Raw genomic sequence first — 26,548 nt, 5'->3', positions numbered from 1 at the left:
CTTACGAGTGCGAGTTACACCTATTTCTTATATAAAACTCAACCGACTTCATGTAAGAGTCATGTATATGCATACAGATATGGGGAAATATGTACACATACTTATTATTTGTGACAAATGCATTTTTTACCAATTTGAGGCATGTTTCTAAAATATAAATTATTCATTGGGGGTGACATTTAAGAAGTAACTTATTTCCAGACAGGAAATCTGACTTCTGCAAACAATATGTTTGTGCTTTCTGTTTCGTCATTCCCTTCACGTGCGAGTTTTGTTCATGAAAATTTCGCATGTACTGATACAGAGGCATCTGCGTCGACTGTAACAGACCTATTAAAAAAGTCACGCTTCTGTCCAACATGACGTCGAGTCAGTGAGGCCTTCGTCCCCTCTGATGATAATAAAGTCAATTTGCAATAAGCAGTTGATGAACTGTTTTGAAGATAGCTAAAGATAACAGCTAAACATGGCTCCTGATCATGTCAAATCTACAAATTACCGGCAAATATCCTTGGGCAGTTGGAGGAAAAATGTAGTAGGGATGTGACTTTATTTACGTAATAGACCTCAGCTAAGCCTAATTTTAAACCGTGATGGATTAGCCGTGTCACATCATTTATCCCCCGGGGTCTCTCCACAATCAACCCCCGACAGGCACCCTTTGTCTGTCAGCTACCCTGGGGCTCTGAGGTAGGGGGAGGGAGCGCCCGAGTGGAACATTACACTAGCTTGCTGAGTTTTAGGTGTACATTATCTAGATCAACGCACCAGACACGAGATTACTTAGCATCTTTTTAGTCGCTTTATCCAGATTAATTCACGGAATAAATGGAGTAGAGAGGTCGGATGAATTAATTGGTACGATAATAGCTACGTTGGAATTTGAGCCAATAAGAAAACTTGTTCGTTCAGTATTGTTTAGGAATGTACACGATATAAGCAATGTTTGTACACATACAGATAATTTCTCTTACACTAAAATATTTTCGCGCATTTAATTCTGTATGGAAATGGAGCAGAAAAGTGAAAGTCTTTTTCAATGTGAAAAAGAAAAAAAGAAAAAGTTCGAGCGTGCCAGGATTCGAACCTGGAATCTTCTGATCCGTAGTCAGACGCGTTATCCGTTGCGCCACACGCCCAGCTGACACTCATGGGGAAAATTAAGCTATATATAGCCACAGTCTCGATGCTTTGAAACACCCGTTGGTGTGTTAAAATTAGCACAACTACCAACGCTCACAGTACTTGCCCTTCTATTTCGGACTGATCTACAGCAAACTACTAATACTTCTTATGACATTTCGGATCAGTGCTAAAGCAGTACCGTAAATACACTCAGTGTGTATGCGTAACGCATAGTTTATTCTGAAATTACGTATCTTACATTCTCAAAGCTCGTGAATGACGTACAGCAGTAGTGATATTTCTGTCTTGTGCACCCGTTGTGGAAACATGGAAACATTGTTATGTTTGTGTTGACATAGACAAACTAGTCTCTGAAATGAACATATTTTACAGAAAAAAGTTCATAGTGAAAAAAAATGAAATGGAGCCCTGAGACTTTCTTCATTTTCAGGGTCTATGGAAATCTAGACTTGCCACATTTTCTAGACTTGCGTGGATATTTATACTTCAGGGTCTGTACGACAGACTGGTGTTGACAATACGTACTGATCTGGAGACGAAGATTTAAAGAATTTCTGTACAATATAAGAACTATATACCTATGGCAGGGAGACTATATATATATATAATTGTAGATTACCCTGCCTATGGTAAGGTTAATATTCAGTTTGTGTATTGGTACTCGCGGACTCACCTATTGCAGTCATATTTATTTTTGTGTACTCAATACATTTCAGATCCGTTTGTCATTGCGTGAAGAGTTTGTTATTGAAGAATTTGTGAAGGCGCTTGTAAGGTCTTATCTTCATCCCACAGGCTTTACAAAGAATACGTTAATATTAACAAACATACATGAATTTAAACAAATTCAAATTCTGTATATGACTTGTGATTCTGTGTAACATCAGAACTGACAGACAACTTAATTCATTCCCTGAACATTAGAATCAGGACAGGTCTACTGACAGAAGGTTGAGAAGACAAAAAAATAGGTTCGATTTTCTCTATTAACCTTCAAAACATGACGAAACTGTTATATCTTTATCATGTAGGATCTGAATGACTGTGTGAATCAATCAACATCATGCGTCCAAGTAAGGTTAATAAGGACAGTTCATAATTCATGGGTAGAAAGTGATGATCATTATTTTGAGAAGTAAATACAATGTGAATGACTACCCCTACCCCTATAAATTTTATGTGCAAAGTAAATGACCCCTTGCATGTTATGTACAGAAACAATGACCGTCCCTCCCATATTTTTAGCATTTTTTCACACATATTCTTATGTGCAAAAATTGCTGCCACCCCTTCCCCCATAGTACTTGCATACAAAACTGATGACACTCCAACCGCGCCAGAACAAAATGTATAGGCGTTCGTCTTTTTTAACCACACACCCCCCCCCCCCCCCCCCCAAAAAAACAAAACAAACAAACAAAAAAAACAAAACAAAAAAAAAAACGGCAAAGTTTCACATTTGAAACTCAAGCCATGGTCAAATGCCCACTTATTATATATGTATCCACTGAAAACAACATCAAGTTACTTTTGTTTATTAAGCATTCGTCATGAATATGCATATCAGTTAATGAAGCCACGTCAACCTTCTTCTTTACAATTGTTATCCATTTTCAGTTTTTTTTTTCAGAGTTACCTTTGCATTTGCATGGCGATAAACTGCATACTATACTCTTCTATGCAAGGTATATTTCATGCCACTTTTATTTAATATTTCACGTCCAGACTGACAATCCGCATGTCCCATCCTGAAAATCTACTAAAAGTCTACACACATCACAGTTAACTCATGCTACTGGGGACATTGCGATCGGATAAAACGCCAAAATACTTACCCCCTAGGACGACATACGCATGGGTTAAATGACGTCTCATGTTTATTTTTCCCCCTTTAATCTATGTTACTTAGTGAGAACGCCTAGACTTATCGCTAATGTAGGTAAAACTGTTTAGGGATATCTACGTCTGCTTAATCTAATCCGCGACGCGCTGTCTGCTATCGTAAACGACAAAAACATTTCTCAGTCCATTTAATTCACATTCTAATTTCACGCATGAAGTCCTCGTGGTGTAATGTCAATCCTCGCGAGCACCTCTTGTCAACGCGGAACCCGATTCCATTTATAACTCCGTGCAACCCATGCAAAGCAAGATAACACCGGATATAAAGGTGATGGTGATAATGCGTTGAATCTGTCACTGAACAAGAGTATGTTGATACAAGAAGGGATTTTTTTTCAAATGATTTTGTGACTAATATCCGAATAATATAGAAATTTCAGTTTTAGGCAGTCAGAATTCAAAAATTTAAGGACAAAGTACAAATTATACAGGTTAACAGTCCTTCAACTGGAAATTCGTAAACTGAATGTTACGAATCTTTGAAAATGCTGTCATAAACAATTCAGACATTATACAATTGCCTATCTCTATAACCGACTCAGAAGAATGTCTAACATACGTTAAAATGATATCTTATTGTATCTTTCTTCCGTTTTAAACTCTATGTCATTATAATACGATTATCTAGCGTTAAAGTTTCATTATATATTTTAAACCTGTCTCGTCGACTCATTTTAGTCTTAAAATGAACAATAAGGGAGCAACATTTGAATTTTCGGGATTCGGGGTCGGGGTGCCTTGGCTTTTTTTTAGGTTTCTGGAAAAGTATGAAACGGTGTTAGTAAGATGTAATTATACATGCCTTGAGACTGTATATATTGGAACGAAATACTAGAACTGTGAAGATTCGGGTAAGAGTTGATCTTCAACAATAATTCTTGTCGGATGAGGCGACTAATGGGATCGGGTGGTCTGACCCGCTGACTTGGTTGACACATGTCATTGTATCCCAATTGCTTAGATTGATGCTCATGATGTTAATCACTGTATTGTCGAGATCTGGTCCAGCCTCGGTTATTTACGGACCAGGACCTAGATTTTGGAAGCTCTCTTAGCGCTAAGATAGCCATAAGTTGAGAGAGCATCGAAAATCTAGGCCCTGGATCACATAGAGCTGGTGAGTGCGTCTGTAAACAACATACAATAGGTAATGTCCTTCTCTAGCAGACATTCTCCAAAGAATACATATTGGCTAAATTGACATATTTTACAAAAGCAGTTCTGACCTCTGTGAAAGCATGTGATAAGTTTCGTATCAAATTCTGAAAGTCTTCTCCAGTTTTCAAACTGTGCAGATCTTGTGCTCGGTCTCTTGTTTTTATTTATAAATCATGGCCTGTACTCTAAACCCTGGCCTTTTCTTCATACACTTTATATAAACCATTTTTAAAACTGGATATAGTGACATATAAGACATGAAGCAAATCCAAAAACACCACACATTTAAAATTTTGAAAAATTGAAAAAGGTTTGATGGATTATATACCCAGTTAAAGTTTTATCAGTCTGTTGTGGCGTATTCAATGTTAATTGACAGCTTTGCTTTGGGTTCGGTACTTTTTGATTCAATACAGTAACATGAAAGGTGCTTCTGTCTTCCTGAACACCGCGGCTTTTGGACATGTCATTAAATTCACATCAGTCATAAATAAAAGTAAATAATTATTCAGTGCCCCCCATCTAGCCCTACCATTCCCACGTCCCCCTTAACACCACTGTTGTCACCCCTCGTCCCGCATCGCAAACCTGGACTTAATTCGACCTGTGGGTTGGTCTATTTTTACACCGCGTCATTTTATTCGCAAAGGGGCACCTATGACTGTCAATCAAAGTGACATATTTGATGCGAAATATGTATATATTTTCCTTTCCTTATGATAAACTGAAGGAAGGCAAAACGTGACCTATAATCCTGTATCAGAGATACGGACCATTTTCACCGTTATTTTGTCAAGGTGTCCAGATGGCCAAACAGTGGTGTACATTGTACAACTGAAAGTCAAATAATTCTCGTGAAGTCAAGGACGTTTGTGAGACAGGGGAAACTGCTAGGTTGTAATTTATAACATGTGTATACGACGTATATATTAAAACATATAACCATAAATATATGATCATATTTTATCCTGTCAACCGTACCTGTTTGTACATGTGTAACGACACTCGACGTAATGGTGCTTGATTCACTAGTGTCTGATTAGAAATATTTAGAAACAAATATGTTTCATTCCAAATAGATGCATGCAGTTATACAGGTCATATTGTAAACCGGTATTTTCTTACTTCACAAACTTTAAGCCAGTTTATCTAAGTTGAGAATTCGAGGTTCACTTCGGGTGTCTCCGATTTGTCGTCGGGTGTCTCCGTAACGAAGCGTTTAAACTGGTTAAAGGATGGTTAAGCGGTCGTAATGTTGCAAAATCACTACTGACGTGTTGTCAAGAGAAATGTATACACGTGGTATTTTTATTATTGCATACAAAACAACAATAAATATAGTAATAAAAGTGATCAAGTCACATGAATATAGATCGTGTAATAACCCACATTCGAGGTGCACATGAATGTTGGAGAGGTGTTAAATGGATAGACAGAACACATATAATGATAATTATTATTATTATTATCAGGATTTCTATTATTACTCTGGTGCAGTAGCAGTAGCAGTAGCAGTAGCAGTAGTAATAGCAGCACCAATAACAGCAGCATCAGTAGTAGTAGCAACAGCAGCAGTAGCAGTTGTAGTAGTAGCAGCAGTAGCAGCAGTAGCAGCAGTAGTAGTTGTAGCAGCATCAGTAGCAGTTGTAGTAGTAGTAGTAGCAGTAGTAGCAGCAGCAGTAGCAGTAGTAGTAGTAGCTGCAGTAGTAGTAGTAGCAGCGGTAGTCTGTCGCTCAGACCTTGAAGCAAATATATCCAAGAAAGCCAATGCAAGTCTTGAAAAAATGGCAAGTCTAGATTCCGCTAGCTTCTGAAAATGAAGAAAGTCTCAGGGCCCCATTTCATTATATTATTTTTTCACTATGATCGTTTTTCAGCAAACTATGTTCATTTCAGAGACCAGCTGCTATTCTATAGAAGCAGCAGCGACAGCTGTAGAAGTAGTAGTAGTAGTAGTCTTTGTGGCGTGTGATATGGTGTAGACTGATGTGTCCGAGGCAGTTCACATGTGTTCACACAGATGGAAACATATTCTTGTTTATGCATACTTTGTTGACCTTGACCGACCTATCACACATACAAAAGATGTCACCAAGGGGTCAAGCCATGCTCACAAAACGTCCTTTGACCTTAAAGGGTCACCAAAAAAACCGTGTGAAAAGTGTTTGTTTACAAATATATTAATTATCTGTTACATGTTGTTAGTTACGTTTCCTGCTGCAATATATATATAGTATTGATTCATGAGAGAGAGAGAGAGAGAGAACGAGAGACATTTGTATATCGAAGATCGATCCAACTGTAAACTATATGCTAATATATAAATAATTCGCACGAGGATCATGCATCCAATTGCTGGAAAGCATGTGCAAATTTTTGTTCAGAATTCACCAATTTTCACTGATTTTTATCATTTACTGAACTCACGACAATAATCACTTCAACGTTACAAATCAATTTTACAATACTTCAGTTCTTATGTAGAGAGTACCTTTTTAACACTATGGAATATTTTGCGAAAATTATCTTAGGACAGTTGCCTGAAGGAAGTGGCTATATATTCACTGGTGAGTCTAAACTTTTGACAGGAAGTATATCTTGGTGTATCGGTTATTGCCATCGCTGAAATATAATATAGCACATTCTTATCTTCATTAGGTATAATGTTGAGTACACATCAAGTGCAGTAATATACTTGATTCACATAGACAGTGAGTTTAGTTTTACGCCGCACTCAGCAATGTTCCAGCTATAAGGCGGCGGTCTGTAAATAATAGAGTCTGGACCAGACAATCCAGTGATCAACAGCATGAACATCGATTCGATGACGTGTCAACCAAGTCAGCGAGCCTGACCCGATCCTGATCTTTCGACATAGTCAAGCAAGCATGGGTTGCTGCACATAGACAATACACAATTGCGATGTATGAAGACAAAAAGCACTGACATTTTTGAAAATGTAAATCACATTGCTATTGCTTCTGAAAGAACAGAGAGCGATTTCGTAATGAAAATGATTTTAAGTACACCGAGTTAATGTATTATGGTTTTCAAGTGCACGTGATGCAGCATTTGGAGAAATTGGCATTAAAATCAATAAACAGGAAATATTTTGTTAAACGAAAATGCGCTAATAAATTTCGATCTTAACGTGTATGATTTATCCTGAAACCTGAACTTGTAAATTTAAAGTTGTTGTCTAATTTACTTCCGACTAGACAAAATTAAATTAACTTATTCCATTCTAAATGAAACAGTTGTGTTTTGAATAATCATCGATTCTAAGAATATACAACATAAAATATTATTACAGATAATGCTTAAATTGACATTCCGACACCAATACAAAAACTCGTTGTCTGTAATTTGAATTAACTGCCATTTGTCTCCGGGTGGTCCTGTTCAACAGGTAGCAATATAGCTTGCATACCGTATGCTAATAGCTATCAGCTATGTGCGTAAGAGCTCAGATAAGATCACAGTTTTATATACCCGGCGACACTTACTGAGATGACACCTGCAAGCTAATTTGCTTACCGTTACTGATTGACTCCTGAAACTAGAGCAATTAGTGGCGCAGTTCCTAATTGCTGATTGGCTTAAACAAAATGGATGGAGGTGAGGTCACAGTCTGCCATGCCCTATCCGTGGCATTTTTACCCTTATCCCCAGCAAGATCGGATTAGAGGATTTACTGTTAATCTTTATCTGTTTTGACAGGTGCGGAATTGATATGTCTGAAGAACCGTTAGTGATAAATGTCATCACTTCCAGACAGCAAAGTGAGAAGTCACTTATGAGTAATTTTGTCACTTGTACGTGGAAAACATTTTGGAAAATGAAATGACATTTAAATAAACCCAAGTAAATACAAATAAGATTGTCAGAAACATAGATTCTGAACATTATATTAAACATGTCACCTTGTAAGACACATTTATTTTCACAATTGTTACAAATCAAAATTAAAACTTTAATGCTGAAACCTGTGTATCGGGTGGATTAATGTTGAAAATGTTTACGAAGATAACGGACTCTATCGCAGATCTTCACACGACCCAAACTGACTGCTTCTCTCAGAGTGAGTTATGACTGTCAAGCTGCATGACTCCGAGCAGGATTTTAGAATAGCGCCATATGCATTAAAATTATTTTTTTAAATTCCAGGACTGTATCAAAGCTTGAATTCAACTACCCATTTGTCATTCCTGTTTCCTCTTGGTGAAATATCTGACATTTTGCATATATCACGTGGTGAATGCTATTTCCAAGCTCGCGAACTGTTGTTTCAGCCAAATGTTTGATTGGCATTTTCGAAGTTAAACAGTAGAACACATGCGCATACAAACAAAAATAAATAAATAAATAAATAAATAAATAAAAAACAACACACACACACGAAAAAAATGTAACCAAAAACCCACCCGAAACCAACACAACCCACCATTCTAAAGCTGCAACATTTTGGTGTAATTTGTTAATGTAAACAAATCAGATAACCAGATACAACCAAACAGAACACGGACGTAAAAAGAAACTTTTCGACTTAAAATTTCTTGAGATTTTAAATTTAAATTTCAAAAGAAACTGACGAAATGTGTTCCGATATGTATTGTTGTATAGTAACTTGTATTAGTGATTAATGCACAACGTAATTCACCGAATTAGCCCTTAAAATGAGAAATTCTGTCATTGTGCAGTTTTCACTGTTAGAACAGATACCAATACAAAAGAATTTTGACAGTTCCACTGATTGGTTGAGAGCATTACAGTATATTTACACACATGTCAATAACTGTCAATCTTCATCAACTTGATTATTGACGGGCATGAGGGTGTTACCAAACTTTCACCTAAGTTAACCCTTTTAAAAATCCCATTTATTGCATTTATACGAGCGGATATAGACCGGCGTGAAACTGTCTCGTAAATGCAGTGTTTGTATAATGCAGCCATAGACAAGTGTTGGTTTTATCGACGTTTTATTGTAATACTAGCTAAAACGGGGCCCCACGGATATCTCTGAAACCCGCAGACATTTTAGTAGGTCACTGTGCCATTCTCTCCCGCTAAACGTGAGCTCGTGCGTCCTGCGCTCTGATTGGTTGGTTCCGCGCACTGGCTCGAGATTTTATGCACACCGCCGTCGCCATTTGTGATTATTATGAAGATGACTGAGTGAGGTTGGTGTTTGGATTTCGAGCTTTGGACGCATGTGTAGGAGACAATCGACGCGAAAATTCAGTGTGCACGTAGGACTGACATTCACACTTTAGTGTGACGTATTTCTGTGTTGATTCTAAACGCCTCCAAATGGATAGTTTAGTTCGATTCGCCTCGTCCGCTGCGACAACGGGCATGGAAGATCAACAAAGACTTCTTCACCAGGGCCAAGTTAGCATGGCGAGTGGAGTGATGCCTCAGCAGACTGGATACGACCAAAACATGCAGCAATCTGGGAATCCTTCCGATCCAGACCAGCGCAAACAAGAAATTGGGGATATACTTCAACAAATCATGACAATCACCGACCAAAGCTTGGATGAGGCTCAAGCCAGGTGGGTCGACAGGCGAGTGCAAATTTTTATTTCAATATTTTCCGAATTTCGATTTCTGGAATTTTACCATCGCGATTATTAGTTTCATCTGTGTGCTAATGAACTACATTTGCTTTCTCAATACAGGAAACATACCCTAAATTGTCATCGGATGAAACCAGCGCTTTTCAGTGTGTTGTGCGAAATCAAAGAAAAAACTGGTATGTACTGTACCGTTGTTGCCCGTGATAGCACATTTTATATTGTTGAAGTCATTATTATTTTTCATAATATTTACAGTTTTTAGAAACACTTCTCAAAGCGCGTTTTCTACATTATTTTATGCAAGCACATAATTTACTTGTAATCTGATGACAGGGATTAGACAATTTAACAAATATAGCATGTGTTGAGCACTAATTAACATTGAAAGACACACATACTATGAAGCATTAAACTACATTTTCAGAATAATAATGTTTACAAGTCAGTGTATTGTATAGCAGAAAATGTTACAACCTGTGTGATTCATGAATATATTCAACTCAGGAAGTGATTGTGATCAAGTGATGTTTATTAACACTCTCACGAAACGAAAACAGTTTCACATTCATTTACAAGATATGCGATATGCTGATTACATACAGAACAAACACACCAAAATGTTACAGCAAATTAGTGTAGGGTCTATGGTCAACATTTGAACATACTTTGGTCTGTCAAACATCATACACTAAACATTTAATAAGTTATTTTTCCTTGTCAGACTTGTAATTAAGGCAGATGTTTGCTACTATATAGCAATGTTACAACCAGATGATATTTTCTCATTGTAATGAACAAGAAATAAAAGTCAGTCATACTTGTCCCTTTGTAATAAATAACAGATTTTGTCAGCATTGTTGCTACATTCATATGACGCTGAATATCAGAGCAACAGAATATGTGGATAGCTTAACTTTAAATAGTTACTCGATTGAGAAAATCGCAGGCATACAGAATGGTCACTTTGGTTATATATGAGGAGGAACTAGTAAGTAGATTGTGTTGACTTGATGACAACCTTGGTTTGTTATCTTCCTTCAAACTAAATGAGATTGCTATGTGTTTGCCTGCAGAGACAAATTTGGTTGAAAGGCGTACAGTTATTTATGTGTCTGTATCTTTAATTCAGCATTAGAAAATAATATCATAGACATGCAAGTATCACTGAAGATAAGATAAGATAGTTTTTGCATAGCATTTCATCAAGAAACAGTAGCAATATTCTATAAACTACTAAAATGAACACAGTAGTTAAATACTGAATTAATTATGAAAATACAACAGTGTATTTCCAGAACCATTTTCACTTCTATTGACTATCATGTATATATTATGAAAATTAATTTGAAGATTTATTCAGGGTTTGAAAAAAGAAGCAGGAAGCTAATTGCTTTCTCGTTATATACAATTTCAGTGTCTCCAACTGATAGAACTTTCCTGTAGTTCATTTCAATCAATCACTTGAATTATTGATCCGCTGAAATTGATGATCATCTCTTTGAGTGTTTTTCAAGTCCATCAGTAGAGATTTAATCAGCATTGTTTACTGTGGCCCTGAACTCCCTTTGACCAGTGGTCATTGTGTATCATGAGAAGCCATTCTCTAGCTTCATGGGAAAGAAGTGTGACTATAGAAGAATTCCTAGCTAAGATTGTCAGAGCAATGAGATTTAGGAATATCGTCTGTGAGGGCGCAGGGGTTTGTAGATTGCAATCTTGACACTGATCTGTCAATTTATGATGGATTGGGCTGCTGAATATTTGATACAGGAAATTGAACACTCAGGGTTTACATTTCGCTCCAGAATAATTTCTTTCACCACCAACCTATCAGGATTGATGTATGTGAATTATTTTCAACACGAAGACAAGGCCTACTTCTACATAGGAAGCCAGCAAGTGTTCTTGCTTTCAAAGACGAGTCAGTCAGTTAGGCAGAGACTTGGTAGCGTTAGAAAACCTTTGAATGATAAATCTTTTGAACTTTATTATCAAGTAGGAAAGACTTTAAGCCTGTATTCTACCAAGTTCAGAACTTTGTCTTTTATCTACTATTTACAGGAATCTGAATAATTTTTTGAAAATACTCAATTTATTGATGTTAATTCTTAAGCAAATTACTTCTTGAAATCTGAAACATTTAATTATCAGTTTGTTCCAAGAAATCAATTTCCTGAAACCCTCAACAAAGAAACCCTGGAAACGATTTTCTGAACTGAGACACATGCTGATAGCAGTAACTGACAAAGAAATTCCACATAGATACTAATCATCTGTCGGCCACATTGAACAGACTCTGCCATCCTCCTCTGGGTAAATTAATTTCCAACCCTCCAAATTTCTCAAATAGCTGGCCTCCAAATCCAACTAAATGGTGGATCCCAGTTCTTGCAGTTCAGCCTCAAGGAAATGGTTACAATGAACCCTGACCTCCTGACCTTGGGTTCACAGCAGGAGGGGAAGACTATCCTATCTAAAATTGCCCTAGTGTCAGACAGGGCTAGTCTTGATACTGATTGCAGCCACTGTCTTCAGAATATAACCCGATACTTAGCAATAGATGGACAATTGGAGGGGTGGATGTCAGAAAGCTGAAGAAATTGATTAATTTGGTAATGTCCCCTGGATTGTTAATGATCAGGCAAAATGGCGAAATACTATTCACTAATTTTAATATATATACCATATTTTTATGTAGTTTAAAGAAAATTGTCACTGTTCATATATGAAATGTTTGTGCAATAGATATTTTGCATCCTATGTTGTCTCTTGGCTGTCATTTTGGCCAATGAAATTAACACGTTTAGTAGTTCTTTACATGTTTTTGTTATATTTTAAGAATTCAGTTGAAAAGATGCATTTTTATGGTCATGGGTAAGATGAAGGCAGTAGCATTATGTAATTTTTTTTGTATTTTTCTGTACTTATGTTGCTCCTCAATTACCATTTTTCTGAGTTTTTCAGTGATTATGGGAACATCATATTTGAATTATACTCACAGCTTAAGGCACCACTTGGTAGTAATTAAAGTTTTTAAAACAAACCTCTTAAAAAATGAGTCTCATAATGTCTTAAAAGCTTCAAGTGACTACAATTAATGTTGTATGCCAACACTTGGAAACAAACCAGTTTTACAAAGAAAATATTGTCATTATTTTGATATCATGTGGTGTTTATGATAATTTTTAAAAATGTTTTCAACTGTCAAACATCAGTTGTAAATCCCCTTCTGAACACATTTTTTTTGCAAGTCTTCCCTAACTTGCTAAAGCTTCTTTTTTTATCAGTTTTTTTTTTTACATTCATTGTGCTAAATTTTACCTTTTACATTTGGTGTTCATTGTATTGAGATTACTATCAATATTTGAGCAGATACATGATGATTTGGTAAGGTTAAAAAACTTCCAATCCTGTGAAATTTCTGTTCTGTCAACATTCACTGGTTTCCCATAAAGTTACTCCAAATGTAAATGTGCTGCTCTGTAAACAATCGTTTAATATCATTGAAAGTGACAAAGCATTTCAAGTATTTGCACTAGTGGATCTTCCCTGTCAGTTTAAATGTGATACCACTGTAATTTAATTAGACAGGCAGTTCCTTGACAGAGTAAACAAATCATTAACGGAGAAGCATTCAGTGTCATGATATTGAAATCAAAAGGGTCCTTGTTTAAATCCAGATTTATTGTGTGGAGATTTACTCCAATTTGGGGGTTCAAATGTCTTCAACCAGGCAAACCAATAGGCCAAGAGCCCGTGTCTGTTTACAGCCCACACTTAAATAGATCCTTCCATTTCTTTCTCTTCAAATGACCTTTCTTGAAGTGTGGGGTGGAAAATGTGCCATTTATGAAAGAAAGGTGCTTTCATGAAAATCGCCAGTTAATGCCTGAGCAGCTACGGCTCTCAGAGGAGGACAAAAGAGGATTTGGATGCTCAGAGGGCATGGATGCTTTGGACAAACTAAGGCAGTGATTCCTTTGTTGTTATTTGGAAACTGCCAAGCTGCGACCGATGTGGATAATTTGACATGAAATATTTTTCGGGCCATTGTTAAATTGAATGTGCAAACTTGTTTATTTGTCACTGTTTTACAAAGCATGTACTATAGTGTCATAAGAATTATAAGCATAGTTTATTATAAATATTCATTATGAATATTTAAAAAAATAATATGGTTATGAGCACTTTTTTGTCTGTTTAACATTTTTTGATTGTCTTGATTGACTTATTGATTTAATTCCACAGAATAAGTTATGGATTTAATTTGCTGATTTTATGCATTTCTTTTGATAATTATGATAAATGGATTTAGTAGATAAAATGAACGACCCATCCCCAAGTGAGTACTTCCTAGTAGATCCATGTTAATAACTGAACCAAGTTGGAGAGAAATATTTAATGACATAATATCAACATGCATTATGAGTAGTACAATTTAGGATACCCTCTGATACATTCTGTTTCAAATGAAAATTTTGATGTGTATTTGCCTTATGATATTGTTGAAGATGTGGACATCATTTAGATGTTCACACTTTTCTAGGTATTTACATCTTTAATATTTTTGGTTTGTTTGGCATCTGAATTTGTGTGTGAACTCTATAAATAAATGATATTGGTTCATTGTAACGTTTAATGATAAGTGATGTCAAGTCTGTGAATCCTTCCTGTGTAAATCATTCAAATACATGAATTTGAGAAAGAGTTATTTTTTCAATAATGTTTTTGAAAGAAAACAGCTGATGTAATATAGCCATTATTTCAGGTATTCTGTAAACTAGTATTTCGTTGAAGGCAATCTGCCCTGTCTAAAGCTATAACAGTTTTTTATTTACTGATCAGTTAGGACAATTATATACCTCAATAACAGTAATTCATTCATACTAGAACTTGGAATTTCTTTCCATGTCAGAAATTCTCTCAAGATTTCAACCATTGAGAGATCATACTTCAGGATTGCCAACAAAGATTTTGGTTCCAAAATAATTTGTCGGTCCTTTTCAAACATGTTTATCATTAAACTGTTTTTCATATAAGCACCATCTAAATCTCAATATGGCCTTGTTATGACAGATTGAATGTTGTGTCTGAAAATTAATAATAGATTGTTAACGTTCTGTCGAGTAGAAACATTAATCTAATGCCATCGTTAAGTTTTCCGTTACATATTAAGTCGTGTATGGGTCAACGGTTTCATTTCCTTAACGAGCGCTGCATGTTAGTCAGCAAGTTTTTATCGCCTGTAAAACTGGACTTTTTTAACGAATTACACAACCTTAACTCAGGAGGCAGTGTTGAGTATTGTTTCTGGAAATTTATGGGCTGGGTTTCCATGTGTTCTATTTTTCATGTGTACCTTGCCGTTTGAAATAATGGCAACGTCACTGTAGTGATTACCCAAGATAACCTACGTGACCTGAGATCTGGGCCGACATGGAGACCTGGCTGGTTTAAGGAGTCGCACCGATAAGAGGCATAATATGCAATCACTGTTTCAAGTTGTAAATCAAGCTGAAAATAGTCTCATTTGGGCATATATGAAACTAGAGGGACTGGCCTTAGTTGGTGTGTCTCGTGGGATCTTACCATGGCAACACTGGTGGCTACACTAATAAGCAAATAAACTATTTGTCCTACAAGACTATAGTGAAAACGTGTCTTGGTACTACCCAATAAGTGTTGCAACCATTCATATATACTGCTTTTCTAGACTTGCACACCATGTTCAGTGTCCTCGGTCTTGTTTGCTCTTTCATAGAAAATATGTGAATCTGGGCACAAAAAACTTGAAAGTATGTGATAGATGATTTTTGTCTTTTGTTTGAATGAATGTGTGCATAAGACTTGAAATTTGAACACAGAAGACGGACAGTGGCTTATGATATTACTATGAGATTTATCGTTTTGAAAGAATCTAAAATCACTGCTTTATGTCCTTCAACACACTTGGAGGTAATTGATAGGCACACGCTGTCAAAGGTTAATATGATACGAAAGGGATTTTATGGATATTAAGTGTGTTCACAGATCACATTAGCCCATTGTGGCTTAGTATTAAATGAGATATTTTTTCACCATTGGGGTTCTATAGCTGAGCGTAAATAAAGCATAAGAGCCGACAAAATATCACACGTTCTACTCGTTTTTCTGCCTATTGATTTTTAATTCAGTGGCAAGTTAAGGGGTCACCCGATAGCTCCAGATACAGCAAGGATGAAAATTATCTGTCAGGGATTATTATGCGTAATTTGAGCTGCCCTTCAAGCCCATCCAAGACCTGTCAATGATGTGTGTGGCCCTGAAATGATAAGATAGGCTGCCTCACAGTGAGCTCTTGAATCTAAATGTGTTATTGAAATGAGCATGATCTATAGTGAAATCTACATGACAGTCGGGATTTATCTGGATGTGAATTCCTCCTGGGTGACTTTGTTGACATGGCGACATGGATTTCAGGAAACAGCTTGTAATACAGAAAAATCTCAAATCTGTCTTTTTGTTATTTCAGTAATTATCATGAGAGATTTTAGAATTGTGGCCATGATTACATTCTGACATAATGGCATGTTGTGTGTATTTCAATTTTAAAGGAGTAGAAAAAGCACAGATTGCATTTATTTCACCTGAACCTGTTGCAAGTAGATTTGTTCAATGACAGCTGGTCTGAAATTGACAATGATATCATATCGTTAATTTTGATGAGATCACCAGAGATAGAGCAACACATGTGACCAGAGTTTTAGCTCCAGGGGAGTGCAATCAATCTCAGTCTGATTGGAAATCAGCAATTAGTATGATGCAATAGCAACTTACATTCTAAGCAAATTCAGAATGAACATCAAATGTCTATTAAGTGTGTCAACATGAGCCATAGGCATAACATCAGTATTGAAACTAATTAACTAATGAAAGACTCACCCAACCCAACCTAAAATTTACCAGCCTCGGATTACGATGGATAATTGTGCCATTTTGAGACATGTGCTCAAGTGCTTGACATTTTGGCAGCTAGTCCTTTGAAAAGTTTAAAATTCATATGCAGCTAAATGGTTGATTTACAAGAGTACATGACAGATCTCAAAATCTTACTAGTTTTGTTTTTCAGTTTATTATTGTCATGACTGACTGTGGAGAGTTGCAGTCCAGATTTTTCTAGAATCAGGAATGCCATTGCAATTTTGTGACATCATTAAAGTTGGCCTGTAGTTTTCACATTGTAATTGCTTAACTTAACATGTTATAAAAACAGAAAAACTTCAGAATCTCTTCTTGCCAAATAACCTTACTTTCTGTAATTCTTCCTTTATTCATTTCACCATATTCTGGTGTCAAGAGAATGGTTGCTGGGTTGATATCTCTTCTTGTTGTTTTTGGATGCAACAAGATGATGCAACAAAATGATGATTCTTGTTGCAAGGCCAATTTTTCCTCTTGGTAAAGTTTTCTGCTGTTAGCGATATTAAAGATTAAATGAACACAACATAGACAGACTTGCAGATTGACATGATCAAACGAAGTAACTGTCAAGTCACAGACAGGTTAGACAGCATTGATAGATGGATTTTTGCAGACAGAGATATAAAACTTGAGCATGGTCTACCGATCTGAAATTATGAAATTCTGCCTAAGTGCATGTGAAATACATGATTGCATCTGTTTGTGAGTTTGTGAGATGAATAGCTATTGAAATATTTTATATTAATAAATCATTCCGAGAGAAAGAAAATGTAATTGCAGAATATTTGTTTATATAATCTAAGTGGTTTTGAATGTGATGTATTTTTTATGACTTTTTGTGGACAAATGTACACAGCGGCATTGATGAGTTGATGTTAAGGTTTTGGAAATGTAGCACACTACCATCACTTCACGAAAAACAGCTAGGAATATACAGAAAAGTTTACGATCTGGTCGTAAGTAGCAGAGAAAAGAATTAGCACAAAAATGATCCCAGGTGTAATTGGTGCCAATGTTTTAACAAGTAAAGAAATGTGTTCACGTTTACCGAGTTTAAACCTGACATTCGATAAATGCCAAAATGGTAGCTCGAAAGGTATGACACTTTGAACAAGGAAAAAAATTAAACATGATAAGACTGCATAAGAACTGCTGAGGAAGCCATTAATTCCAAAAAGCTGATAAAATCATGTAAATTAATGGTTAAATTTAGCCCAAAAGATCAAAAGATTTTCATGGCATTTCCTGTTTTAGAGATAGTGTCAAAAACACCTTTTGTACCTCCTTGGTGAAAAAAACCCTTCGTTTTCTTGCTCTTAATTTACTGTAACACAAAATTACTCTCCATCCAGGCGAGTGAAAATGAGCTTAATCATCGCCATGGTAATTACACCAATAGCTGATAATTACAGAGAACATGTTTATCTAATGTGGAATTAATGACATCGTTTTTAGGGGGGGGCATGATTTGATGTAGATCAAATAACAGTCTATACAGACAGCATTGCTATACTTAGCCTGTCAGGGGATAATTATATACACATTTTGTTGTGAAGGCAGATAACCTCCATCGCTGTGTATTTTCCTTGCTTCTAAGCAGCACAATTATGGAATAGGATTAGCCATAAAGTGCACCAGATTTGCAATATCTATTTCCAGTTACTGCATCATGGTATTTGGTGCTGTGTAGAAAAAGGTGGGAGTTGGTGGCGCTATCGTCAGATAAAGTTTATGAGTTTTGATATCTGTCTGTCGGTAATGGCCGTGTGTATAAATGCTGGCTTGCACGTGTGTTTTATGCCACAAGATGGTATTTCAAAGTCTCCATGTCAAACTAAACTGAGGTAGATTTGCCAAGCGTGAAACAGAAGTTTGTGTCTGTGAACTGTCGCTAATGGTCATGAAAAAGGTCTTGCAGTGTTGGTATGGTTTAGTTGCTGGCCTTTTGGCCCAGGGCCAGCAGAAATAGTATCGGGCCAGCTGTTATCTGCTCAGTGGTGTTTGGCCTGTTCTCAAAAAACTTGCATAGGAATGTACAGTGTTACCATGGTAATTATCGTATGTTATTATTACATGGATTTATGATGTAGTTTTTTGATGAGGAAGACACCGTTTCAAACATGCATCAAATGTGATGCACGGTCCGGATTTGTGAAAATAGGGTTAGTCAGCGACAGAAACAGAATGCAGTGTTCCAGAGTTCTTGAGTCCTTGCAGTCAGCATAATGAGGGGACCCTAAATCTTCCACCTGCTGCATTAGAGCTTGGACCCCTTGAATATCATGCTTAATTTCATACATTGCTCTGTAGAATATGCAAGTCTGTCTGGCTTGTTACATGTGTGAATTAGGGACGTATGGGCAATTATTTGTTTATGCTCATGTTTGAGATTCCTCATTGGTAGGATGTTTGAATCCTATTTCAAATGACCTCTGCCTTAAAACTATGGCATAAAATCACCTCACCTCACCTCACCTCACCTCACCTCACCTCACCTCACCTCACCTCACCTCACCTCACCTCACCTCACCTCACCTCACCTCACCTCGCCTTGCCCACTCACTCACTCTTTCACTCACTGTACTTTTGTTGAATCATCGTTGAGTTTCCTGTATTTGAATAACATCCGATAACAATTAATGTATTTGATATGAAGTTTTATACATTTGCTCTTCACTAATATTTAACCTGATTTCTTCCAGTACTGAGTATTCGCAATACACAGGAAGAGGAGCCCCCAGATCCCCAGCTCATGAGACTGGACAATATGCTGATAGCTGAGGGGGTGGCAGGGCCAGAAAAGGGGGGTGGATCATCAGCAGCGGCCAGTGCAACAGCTGCCGCATCAGGGGGCCAGCCAGACAGCGCCATTGAACATTCAGATTACAGGGCCAAATTGGCCCAGATCAGACAGATATACCACACTGAGTTAGAGAAATATGAACAGGTGAGCCCACAGTCATCTGCATGCAATGTTCCATTAATAGCGGCCGATCTGTCTTAATAATTTGTCATTATTTCCCATCCCATTCCCAGTTTCTTTAAAGTAATGCTTATTTTAATGTCAAAGCAATGTGTATTCAATTCTTTACATTTTAGAAATCCTTACTGAAAAAAATATGTCTTTATTTTACTAGGCTTGTAACGAATTTACAACACACGTGGTCAACTTGTTACGGGAACAAAGTCGAACGCGACCGATAGCGCCGAAGGAAATTGAAAGAATGGTCAGCATTATTCGTAAGAAGTTCTCAGCGATTGAAATGCAACTGAAACAAAGTACATGTGAAGCTGTGATGATCCTCAGATCACGGTTCTTAGATGCTAGGTAAGTTTCTTCAAGTTGTGTGATGTCAGGTTTAAATTTCTGCACTTCAAGTAGAAAGTTTTATTGTCCAGTAGAGCAGCTAATCAGGTTTTATGTGATATATCAGTAAGAATGTGAGAATTTTGCTCTCATTCTGTCCAGTCCAATTTTAGCACAATCTAAAAAGTAGTTGTATCAAGCAGGATATCATTACAGAGGCACTTATGGCAGTTACAAGCTTTTTGTTTCTGCAGGTTTTCTTATATGGACAGATAAAGGGCGTACAAATGTTATGTTAGCCTAAAAATCAATGATGTTACATTGTACGACATGATGTAAGATTTCAACTTATCCTTTACTCATTTACGTATCTTTGTACGTTTAACACATAATCCAGACAAAAAATGGTTAGGAATACATACTAGTTAACCAATATAGTTAGGAATTATTTTGAAATACTAGTAATTAACAGTGATACATTTATTTATTGACTGATAAGATGTCAGTCATAAAAATACCAATATCCCTAATTTATTTTGTCCAATATATAAAGTTAAATAGCTAAAAAGTTGTTAATACCTTGAATTGCAAGTCACATGACCGGCTTGCTCACACAAAAATATGTCTGTTCACCCTTAAAATTCTCAGTAACCTCCACTTGCAGTACAAGGTGTAAGTACACCCACAACCCCAAAAGTTATCTTCCAGCCCTGTTTAGAAAAGTCTGTATATACTAGCTCAAATTCCAGACAAATCTCAGCATGTGTACTGTACATTAACTGGACGTACACATGCTGTGCACCATTTGAAGTAGAATTTATTTCACTTGTTTGAATATTTTATGAATCGGAACTGTGAAAGTAGAATCTGAATGATAACGCTTCAGTTGCTGACAATGATGAAGTTTATGATGTAGGATTACGCTCAGATGTTTTTCAAGTAATTGCTTTGAAACCAAGTTTAAATGTGCAGTTCACATGTTCAGTGAGTTCATTTATGTTTGTTTACTTGAAAATCCAGCACAGCTGGTATCTTAAAAAACAACAACCATTCCTTATCGTGTAGAACGTATTAAAATATTCATAGGGCTGTGCAGAGATAGTTCCACATGGTAGGGTTGTCGTGTTACCATTAAAGAAAGATTTGTTAGCACTGTGATAAGCTATGTCATCAGAAGGCAATTATGATGAATTATGCATACTTTGAGTTTAATTTGAGGTTAGATTGAGCAAGAAGTATGCATGTTTTCATGATAAAACTGGAAAAGGGGGTGGGAGGGTGCCTGAAGAAATTGAATTGAACATTCCAAGGAGAAATCTTCTGTAAAATCTTCGAAAATATTTCTTTTTGCATTATACAGCTAATTTGTGGTAATTTATGTAACAAACAGAGATTTAAGCTTTGGATAAGATACTTGAGTTAACAGATCATGTGCAAGTTAACAGATCATGTGCTATGAGAGATGCATTTGTATTACTGACAACAATGTCACAAGTCCTTTTTGTGCCTCTGTGTGTACTTCGCCTATGTGACCTTTACCTGAATGTCCCTTATTTTTTTTTAATTTGATTTTTAATGAGAACTAATTGCTCAAATAATGCAAAGCAAATGTAACATGGGTGAAAAAATATACAAACATTCCTGACCTGACCTTGACCCAATTGTGTGTCTTAATGAAAGTTTCACTTACGGTTTTCAGAAGAAAGAGGCGTAACTTCAGCAAGCAAGCAACAGAGATACTGAATGAATATTTCTACTCGCACCTCAGTAACCCCTACCCTTCCGAAGAAGCAAAAGAAGAGCTCGCGCGGAAGTGTGGCATTACCGTGTCTCAGGTTGGTGCTATGATCGTGATGGCTACTGCAATAATAAACTGCCTGTTTGGGCCAAGTAGACTTAGAGTCACGTGGTTGGGTTGAGTACATTTAGTTTACGCTGTTTTTGACGCTTTCATTGGCATTTTTTAGTTTCCGTACGTGGCCTAGAGCATTTATCTCAACATACCCGGAAAACATGTAGTTCAATATGAATATATTATGCATGTTGCTGCAATGTGAAAAGCTAGTTTTTGCTCATTAAAGCTGATTTCACTGTAAACGTGTTGGCGATAACTGAAAATTTGTTCCTGGCTAGCTGTAACTAACTTAACTTGTCTGTATATTTTTGAGATTTGTTTTGAACACTGCATGTTTAAAAATTGTGATATAACAAGTTCGTTCATCAAATCACCATGAACTGTCTCCTTTGATACTTTAAGATCTGGTGTTAAGCAAGTCGTAAGGTAACATATTTTCGGTTTCTGCATACAAAGTGTAAAATGAGGATCGTGTTTTATTCTGTTCCAATGTAGTTGTAATTAGTAATATGTCAGTAAAGTCATACATACGTACGTTTTCTGTTTAACTAAACGCATGGTCAATTGCAGCAGTTACCAAAACCTTTGCCCACTACTTTTGACACTATGATGCTTGGTAGACAGTGCGGTGATATTGTTTCAGAACATCAAGATTTTAGCATCAATTTGGGATGCAGCAATACATATTTCTTCTCATTTTGCCGTCCCCAATTTGTTTACTGAATTGAATGCTTCACAAGTGGATATTTGTGCTCTTGAGTTTTAATTTGTGTTTTAGTTTTAAAGCTGAACGTTACGTGTTTATGAATCATCAATCATTGTGAGCCATCCTTTATGCTTATTTCTAACTGACCACACCTCATATCATCAACCTGTGTAACAGTATTTAGTCAACAAATCAACATTCTGCTATCCTAGTAAGTTTAAATTTCTGTTTATTCACAAATGATGTTGTTTAGGGGAAAAACAATTGAAAGGATTTTAAAATTTTCAAAACTAAACAATATCATAATAATTTCTGAATAACAAAATTACCTTGTAAGTAACAAAGGTAGCTTGCTCTCTTTTCATTCCGAAACTAATGTTTATATTACAGCCATGAAAATCGTAACATCATATTGATTCTTAAAGATAGGGATATCTCAGCCTTATGCAGTGTATAATTTAGAGAAATGAGTTCCACCAATTTGGACCCTCAGCTGTCAAATCTAATAAGCACGTTTTGGCAGTGGAATTGATTTTTTCTGACCTGCATCCAAATTTCAAAGATGATTATAGCTTGATTGGCTGGTTAATAATAGAACTGAGTAATGACTAACTTGAATCCTGGTAACATTTGCATGGCAAGATTCACAACATGTTCGTAATAACATAAGGTCGGTGCTCCAAGTGGCATCACAAATGGTATTTATTTCTTGGAGATGTACATAGTCTTTGAGACAAGAAGTCACCAAAATAAGTTGAAGTAATTTGATTCAAATTTTAATCTGTTTACTTGTAAAATTTATCAGGTATGTGATTTTGAAAAAAATGATAAGGGTAAGAAGATCAGACAAGTATTCTGTGTCTTTGAATCTTGTATTCTATGTACATAGATATTACCTTAGTAGTAGACTTCTGAAATAATACTGAACATATTAATTATTCAAGTTTCCATTTATCAACATAATTTATTGTATAAGTTGAAAAAGAAAAGAGACCGATATTGAATAGCAAAAATATTCTGTGATACTCTATATTTCATGTAAAAGTCACTGCAATCGATTCTATTTGAAACAAGGTGTTATTAGTTTCATATCCACTTGTAAGGAATTCTGCTCTACATCACAATTAATGGAGAAACTGAAGGTCACTCTGTATGGAATTTGTCAGGCTGGTACTGGCATCGAGTTTCACTCAGGTTGACAGAAGTAAGTTATTCAGATAATTGTGAGACAAATTGGGGATTTTGTCATGATGTTTATGTTTGGTGAGAACATAGACACTCATGGCATGTTGATGTATGTTTTTAAAGGAAGAACTTTATTTTTCTTTTTCAGAGTTGTAAAACATATTTCATCTTTTCACAATGAACCATGGATAGGAATGATTAAGTTCAATTTGTGTTGATGCCTTTTTGCAGAATCCAGATATTTTGACATGTGTATGGTTTGGTTAAACCACATGTCTTGTTTTATAACATTAATTATAATTAATAAATAGTTAATGCATAGGTGACACTTTTTATAAGTTACAGTGTCCATGTCATACTTTCATGAAAAATGTTTAATTTGTGCATAATTACTTCAAAACTAAATTTTACAATGCATACAACACAGTTGTGAAAATGTCCTTAGTGTTAAGCACACACGAAGAAACGTTTCGACTGACATACATTGACATATTTGCTGTGTATACTAGATAGACAGTTAAAGTAATGTAGCCAGTTCGCTCATTTTTCAGTTCCTTTTTGTTGAGATTGTGAACATTTTTAGAGAAGGGAATGTTGTTTTGAGCTCGAGTATGTCATCAGTATCTGTCCGGTCTGTTAGCAACTGTTGTTTGACAGATCAAGCAATGATTTTTCCAGGAAGGTGAGAGGAACAGGATTTCACAATGGATAATTTTTCAGTACATTGTCTAGTGTTAAAATCATGATGGTTTTGTTCAAGTTCCTTAATGGTATGAAACAATGATAAAAATCTAATAAAATTGCTAATTGGTCTTCAAACCATTAATCTCAAACAAAATCTTATGGCAGTTTAGTGTTTAATAATATATATTTAGTTCTGACAGAGATAGTTGTATAGCAAGGGTTTATTGTCACACTACTGCTTTGTTTGAGGTGAAATACAGGGATTTAGTAGTCAGTATGATATTGAAACATTATGTTGCTTGTAGCAGGTGAATTTGTTTGTAAATCTGTTCGCTCCACCAACAGTGATGAAGAATTTAAAATTTTATCCATCAGGGGTTTTTTTTTAGCTTGTAAAAGAATGTTTAGTTTTCATGAAACTGTATTATATTTTTGTTTAAAGCAGAGTTTGATGTGTTTCTTGACAAAATTGCTTTCATTATCCTAGGTACCTTCAAGATAGAGTGGCTGAACTGTAAGATTATAAAATGTCTCAATTGGATATTGAAGAATGGTGCTTTGTGATGAATCAGACTCTCTTTATTCTAAGGTCAGCATCCCTATTAGTAGCACGCTAAAAAACACACCTAAAATTTTGAAAAAAAAAATCCTCCTTCTTGCCCACTAGTACAGAGCCCCATCCAAGACTGGCTGAATGCTGCTGCAGATAATGAACCTGTCAATCAAACTCCCTTTCCTGCACAAACTGTAATGGCCACCAAGAAATTACTATGCAAATAACAGTCTGCTCTCAATCCTTTCCAACAATGTTGTCATGGATATTTGTTTTGTTTGTTATGGTTCAAGAATATATCTAAAGAATTTCTAAGAGTCTGTGAACTGGGTCAAGAAAGGGAAGGATATTGACATTCATGATTGGATTGGGCACCATGGAACTGATTAAATATTCAATTTTTTGCCTTAAATGTATCAGCTAAGTGTTTCATTGATGTGTATCATTGATTACATTGCCCAAAGGGGTCATTTTCGGCCTTTGTTTTTTATGTTTTGGCATTCTCACTCTAAAAGATACCCGTCTTATGAGTAATTAACAACTGAAGAATTTAAGGTTGGTTCACCATCAAATAAACCAGAAAACAAGTGAAGTATTTTCTGGCTGAGATGTATGATAAGAAATTACTCGTTTTCAATTAAGGAAAATGTCTGTCTGTCCTGATTTTGGCGATAAAGTCCATTATTTTTAACCAAAGAAAATATCAGTCTTTAGTTGTGTCCTTGTTTCCGAACCCCGAGAGACGGTAATGCAATATGGAAACTGGTCTGATAATGAATCTGTCACTCAAGCCGGGTTGTCCGGATATATATCGACTGCGTGTGGAATGGAGAGAGAGTTCTGTAGCTAACCTGCAGTTTACATCACAGACGCTGCCTCTTGAGATCTGAACTATTGATCACATTAAAGGCACAGTATCATACCACACTTCTCTAAAGATATATATTACATTTCTCTGAAAAGTACTTTCAGACCCCAGGGAAGCTAACATATGGTTTACTCCTCTCCAAAAATTACAAATTTTAAATTAAAATATTTAATTAAAAAGTTCGAATGAATTAATGTAATATTGCATTAATTCAACTATAGTGCCCTTTAAAGGTAGAACATTATTTTAAGCGAACACCATGGAGTTATGCCCACTAGAGGGCTCTTTACGAATATCCTATGCACCACGTGTGATCGAAACCAGTATGGCAAACATGGACAAAACCGGACAGTTCTCGATTTAGAGAGATGTTACATTCCATATGTGGCAAATATTCTCCGTTTGCAAGCTGTTCGCTTTGAAGTTTCAATTATCGATTTCAGGCAAGTCATAAGGGATAATAAGTCTTTATAATGGGGAAGTATATATATTTGGAGAAAGCGGATGTTCGTGTTAGAGGTTGAAGTTGTTTTGGAGGTTTGTAATATTCTATGTCTTGAGACTGAGAGATACTTGTTTATAAGAATACGGATTTGAAATGGATTGCATCTTTTGATGTTACTGGTGTCATAGTGAAGCATT

At 36.1% G+C, this 26,548-nt stretch overlaps 1 protein-coding gene and 1 non-coding gene across 9 annotated transcripts in view; one reads left to right on the top strand and one right to left on the bottom strand.

Annotated features, from left to right (window-relative positions):
* Positions 1 to 1,066: 1,066 nt before the first annotated feature.
* On the bottom strand, positions 1,067 to 1,139 carry Trnar-acg (transfer RNA arginine (anticodon ACG)). Its single transcript has one exon. It is a non-coding gene; the product is annotated as a tRNA-Arg (tRNA).
* Positions 1,140 to 9,296: 8,157 nt separating this feature from the next.
* The window catches only part of LOC137273406 (pre-B-cell leukemia transcription factor 1-like), a 31,693-nt gene continuing 14,441 nt past the window's right edge, over positions 9,297 to 26,548 (top strand). For 3 of the 8 annotated variants that reach the window (XM_067806073.1, XM_067806071.1, XM_067806066.1), the window contains exons 1-5: positions 9,342 to 9,764; positions 9,891 to 9,964; positions 19,451 to 19,695; positions 19,886 to 20,076; positions 21,755 to 21,890. In XM_067806073.1, coding sequence (XP_067662174.1) covers positions 9,520 to 9,764; positions 9,891 to 9,964; positions 19,451 to 19,695; positions 19,886 to 20,076; positions 21,755 to 21,890 — 891 coding nt within the window. In that variant the 5' untranslated portion in view covers positions 9,342 to 9,519. Of the gene's footprint in view, positions 9,777 to 9,890; positions 9,965 to 19,450; positions 19,696 to 19,885; positions 20,077 to 21,754; positions 21,891 to 26,548 lie in introns of all 8 variants that reach the window. The other 5 variants (XM_067806069.1, XM_067806068.1, XM_067806072.1 and 2 more) reach the window with 5 other exon arrangements.

This window comes from Haliotis asinina, chromosome 2 (assembly GCF_037392515.1).
Source record: "Haliotis asinina isolate JCU_RB_2024 chromosome 2, JCU_Hal_asi_v2, whole genome shotgun sequence".
NCBI classification, from domain to species: Eukaryota; Metazoa; Mollusca; class Gastropoda; order Lepetellida; family Haliotidae; genus Haliotis; species Haliotis asinina.
The sequence above is the reverse complement of the archived record's forward strand: the minus strand, read 5'-3'. Positions and strand labels throughout refer to the sequence as shown.